This window comes from Kryptolebias marmoratus, linkage group LG20, assembly GCF_001649575.2.
Source record: "Kryptolebias marmoratus isolate JLee-2015 linkage group LG20, ASM164957v2, whole genome shotgun sequence".
Taxonomy (NCBI): Eukaryota; Metazoa; Chordata; class Actinopteri; order Cyprinodontiformes; family Rivulidae; genus Kryptolebias; species Kryptolebias marmoratus.
This window is the reverse complement of record NC_051449.1, coordinates 25,835,816-25,841,112: the sequence shown is the minus strand read 5'-3', so window position 1 is coordinate 25,841,112 and position 5,297 is coordinate 25,835,816. Positions and strand designations below refer to the sequence as shown.

The 5,297-nt window shown below is 38.4% G+C and overlaps 1 protein-coding gene across 2 annotated transcripts in view; it reads left to right on the top strand.

The window, feature by feature from the left end:
* The window catches only part of LOC108248237 (xenotropic and polytropic retrovirus receptor 1 homolog), a 58,208-nt gene that overhangs the window by 48,183 nt on the left and 4,728 nt on the right, over window positions 1-5,297 (top strand). For both annotated transcript variants that reach the window (XM_037981950.1, XM_037981949.1), the window contains 3 exons: window positions 1,053-1,216; window positions 1,301-1,440; window positions 2,040-2,261. In XM_037981950.1, the coding sequence (XP_037837878.1) occupies window positions 1,053-1,216; window positions 1,301-1,440; window positions 2,040-2,261 (526 nt within the window). The remainder of the gene's footprint in view (window positions 1-1,052; window positions 1,217-1,300; window positions 1,441-2,039; window positions 2,262-5,297) is intronic.

The window sequence follows — 5,297 nt, the reverse complement described above, 5'->3', positions numbered from 1 at the left end:
CAGTTCACAATGCCCGCCTGGCAAAGGAGTTCTTCCAAAAGAATAACATCACTCTTTTGGACCATCCTGCATGTTCCCCGGATCTAAACCCAATTGAGAACATTTGGGGATGGATGGCAAGGAAAGTTTACAAAAATGGACATCAGTTCCAGACAGTGGATGTCCTCCGTGAAGCCATCTTCAACACTTGGAGCAACGTTCCCACTAGCCCCCTGGAAACACTGGCATCAAGCATGCCTAAACGATTGTTTGAAGTCATCGACAAGAATAGTGGAGCTACTCATTACTGAGTCCTTTTTTTGACACTTTGATTTCTGTTTTTTGGGGGGTTTTGGGTTTTTTTGAGCTATGGTCTTAAACTTTTGATCAGCTGAAAAAATCATGTTTGAGTGTAAATGCAGTTTTCAATTAATTCCCCACTCAAAAGTTTTTGTCCCTTACGCTGATTTCTTCTTTTAACATTGTGAAGCTCTACTTAGAACCTTCTTAAAATCCAATAGTGCAAAATGCAAATTCTTGCGATTTTTTGACTGGTCTTAAAATTTTGATCAGGAGTGTATTTTGGATCAGACTCTAAGCAAGGACTTGGACTTTCTTATCACGGCAATAGAGTTTCAGATTGCAGTCAAATCTTTAAAAGGCAGTAAAAGCCCAGGAGCTCCATGTATGAAGGGTCTGGTGAGGTGAAATACAATGTCAATACAATGTTTGTCACACTTCAAATTTCGATTTGTAAAAAATGTTGAAAATCAAATATAATTTTCCTTCTACCTAATGATTACATGCTATTAAAATCCATGTAAAATACTTCGAAATTTGTGGTTGTAATGTGACAGAATGGGGAAAACCTCATGGGGCAGGAAGGCTTTATAAAGGTTGTAGACTTACTTGAATAAAGACTTGAGAATGAGGCTTCGATCCAGCCAGGAGAAGTAGCTGTGGTCCAAGTCTCGAAAAAGGCTTGAGAAGTCTGCTCAAACTTCAGACTTCAGACTGTCTGAGGGTATTTCATACTGACTCAAGGTTGTAAAATCTAAATCTGTTTCTGTCAGGTACCCACCCTGAAGCCCAGATCTACTTCTATCTGTACATTGCCTGTTTGGTGATCAGCTCCTGTTACACGCTGATCTGGGATCTGAAGATGGACTGGGGGCTGTTTGACCGCAACGCAGGAGAAAATACCTTCCTGAGAGAAGAGATTGTCTACCCACACAAGGTATCTGGTAACACAGGAAGACTGTTTGAGTTCCTGAAAACTTACCATAACCCCATTGTGTTTTTGTGTTCTGTCTCTCTCCAGGCTTATTACTACTGTGCCATTATCGAGGACGTTCTCCTGCGTTTTGCCTGGATTTTAACAATAACCCTCACCAGGTTGACTGGCTTTCAGGGCATCTCGGACATATTGGCTACAGTGTTGGCTCCACTCGAAGTTTTTAGGTAAACAGAAGTTTTCTGCAGGCTTGTTTTTGGTTTTTTGTTTATTTACTCCAGAACCATTATTTAGCCCCAGTTTTTTTTATTATATCCAGTTTAACACTCTGAAAATGAAAAAGCTAGAGTTCCTTGAAAGAATGCATATCGACCACTGACAGTTTTAGACTAAGATCATCTTATGTGGAAAAACAACAAAAATGGAACCATTTTAGTTAAATCTTAAAATTAACATTGTGCACAATCTCACTCGATATCATTCTGTTAATACCCAGGTTATTTGTTTGCTAAAGTCCATTAGCTGTGGCATCTTGAATTAGGTTGACTCTAAAGGTCAATCAGTTGTAGATGTACATCCAATGATTATTTTCTAAAGGTTTTATTCAAATCTCTTAATGAGATACTTTGCTAACACACACTGACACAAGCAAAAACAATATCACCTTTTGGCAGCAGGGGATACTAATCTGATATTAATACAGGCCTTATTTCTAAATATCAGGTGTGTATCTAGTAAGCAATGTTTACATTGTAGAAATAAGAGTAAAACTGTTTCATATCAGAGCAAATAGAGGCCATTAACCATGGAGTTTATCCTTTTTCAGGCGTTTTGTGTGGAACTTCTTCCGTCTGGAGAACGAGCATCTGAATAACTGTGGTGAGTTCAGGGCTGTTAGAGACATCAGTGTGGCGCCACTCAATGCTGATGACCAGACCCTGCTGGAGCAGATGATGGACCAGGAGGACGGAGTGAGGAACCGGCAGGGCAAGAAGAACTGGAAGAGGAGCTACAGTATGAGTCTGCGCAGACCACGACTGGCCTCACAGTCAGTATTTCTTTTGGAAAGGACACCCTAGTTGTACAATTCTTTTGTCATGTTATCTGGAATGTTAATTAATGAGTGTACCAGAGTTTTCTAAAATATTCAAATCTTGTTTTTAACAAACACTCAGATCAATTCTCAGTCATACAGGACCTGGTAAAAATTTAAAATAAAACAACTTTACTTTTATTCTGTAGCTGAATATGTTTTGCTTTCCTTCTGTGGAACTTTCACATTTCAAAACTGGAAAGTGTGGAGTTCCAAGCTTTGAACTGCATGAGATGCTTCATTTATGCAGCTAAATTCTCAGACAGATTCATCTCACTCCCCTCTCTCCTGAGCATGTTTAGGGTCTTTGTTTGTTTGGCTCACAGAGAGATGTGTTGGTCACATGCATGAAAGTGTGAATTAGAGCAAAAATGACGGTGTATCAAACTTAATATTCCACTGTAAGTTTTAGAGAGCTAAGATCTGAAACCTCCTCTGTTGAAAGTTTATGAAAATGGATTCCTTCACCGCTGTCTGTATGGATTTTGGTCCTCAGAAGAGTGTCCCTTATCCTTAAAGTGTAGCTGAACAGTTGAATCTTGTCCTGAAGAGCTGCTCTCATGTGTTGAGCCATTCATCTGTAGAAAGGCTGTTTGGTTTCTCCAATATAGAGTCCTGGACATTCCTTGCTGCACTGAACTGCAGACACAACTGATCTGTGTGGGTTGGTTTCGGGTAAACCTTTGTGTTGAGACTTCATTCTTTCCATTTTTTGCACTGTTTGGAGCCAAACTGCTGGTAATAATTGTACTCATCATAAGGGGTCTAAGTCCCATTCCTCTCAAAATTCTTGAGAAAATAGTTGCAAACCAATTGTGTGAACATCTGGACAGAAATAATCTGTTTGAGGACTTTCAGTCAGGGTTTAGAGCTCATCATAGCACAGAAACAGCCCTGGTGAAAGTTACCAATCATTTTCTCATGTCCTCAGACAGTGGACTTGTGTCCATACTTGTCCTGTTAGATCTCAGTGCTGCATTTGATACAACTGATCACAATATTTTATTACAGAGGCTTGAACATGATAGTGGGATTACAGGAACAGCTCTAAAATTGTTTAAATCCTGCTTATCTGATAAATTCTAGTTTCTTCATGTTGATAATGAATCTTCTTCATACACCAAAGTTTGTCACAGAGTTCCTCAGAGTTCAGTCCTTGGACCAATACTCTTTACTTTATATATGCTTCCATTAGGTAAAGTTATTAGACAGCATGGGATAAATTTCCATTGTTATGCTGATGATACTCAGTTATATTTATCCATGAAACCTGATGAATCCAATCAGTTACTTAGAATCCAAGCATGACTTAATACACAAAAACCTGGATGAATCTTAATTTTCTGCTTTTAAACTCAGACAAGACAGAGGTAGTGGTTTTTAGACCTGAGCATCTTAGAAACAAACTTTGCAGCCGTTCACTTCCTCTGGATGGCATTAATCTATCCTCCAGTTCTAATGTAAAGAACCTTGGTGTTATTTTTGGTTTGGATATAATTTTTGACCACCATATAAAAATTGTTACTAGGACCACTTTTATTAGTAAAATCAGAACCATCTTGTTTTAAAATGATGCAGAAAAACTGGTCTGTACATTTATCACATCTAGGCTGGACTATTGTAATTCTTTATTAACTGGGTGTCCAAAATAATCATTAAAAGGTCTTCAGTTGATCCAAAATGTTGCTGCCAGACTTAGCAAGAGTAAAGGGGAGAGATCATACAACTCCTGGTAAAAATGATGGAATCACCACTCTGAGGATGTTCCTTCAGTTGTTTCATTTTGTAGAAAAAAAGCAGATCACAGACATGACAAAAAACTAAAGGCATTTCAAATGGCAACTTTCTGGCTTTAAGAAACACTACAGGAAATCAAGAACAATAATTGTGGTAGCCAGTAACAGAACAAGCACAGGGAATAAATTATAGAATCACTCAATTCTGAGGAAAAAAATTTGGAATCATGAAAAACAAACAAACATTCTGTTGTCATTACAGAACTTTTAATTTCATTTTCTTTATCAGTCTCGACTGTTTACAGTGCCTAGCAAAAGTATTCACCCCCTTGGATGTTTTCTGCTTTTATTGCTGTCATAGATAATCACTATAAATTGGCCTTCTTCACAAAAAATATATTTAAAAAAAGCTTCAGTATTAAAGTGAAACCCCATTTCTTAAAAAAATAATACCAACTAAATGAAAATATTTTATTTAAAGTACAGGGGCTGCAGTGGCTTGGTGGTCCGTGCTGCCTCCTTGAGGCATTCCTGAGGTTCAGGTTCGAGCCCAGGTTGTGGCAGGAAGGGCATCTGGCATAAAACAGTTTCCAAATCTGCTGAATCATGTCAGGTCATGTCAGAAGAAATGATGAAGTGTCTAATAACATAAGAACCTTTAAGGCTGTATTATGTATATATATAGACACAATGAACTTTTTTGATGGAATTGCCAAATCGTTAGTGCGAGTTTGCTCACCGTGGCAACCGCTGAAGAAGGAAGCAGCCAATTAAACTCACTTTTACATTTGATGTAAAATAACATTTTCTTCAACAGTGGTTTTCTCTTTGTCACTCTGAATGTTTATGCAATTACTTTTTTACATAAACTAAACCAAGAAAATAGAATCAGCAATAAACAATTAAGACGACACAACAAAAATAGGAGAGTTTAGGGAATATTTGTGGGGAATGACTATTAAGTAACTACTTTGAATGGGGATTTATCAAGATAAAACACAGCAACAAGTAATACTTTGATAATCTATTGTGAAATAATGATTGTTAGTTTATCTGAAATAGAAGAATTCTTTGAACAGAATGTTTGGGTTATAGGATTGATGTTCATCCATCCATCCATTCTCTTCCGCTTATCCGGGGTCGGGTCGCGGGGGCAGCAGCCTAAGCAGGGAGACCCAGACTTCCCTCTCCCCAGCCACTTGGGCCAGCTCCTCCGGGGGAATCCCAAGGTGTTCCCAGGCCAGCCGAGAAACAT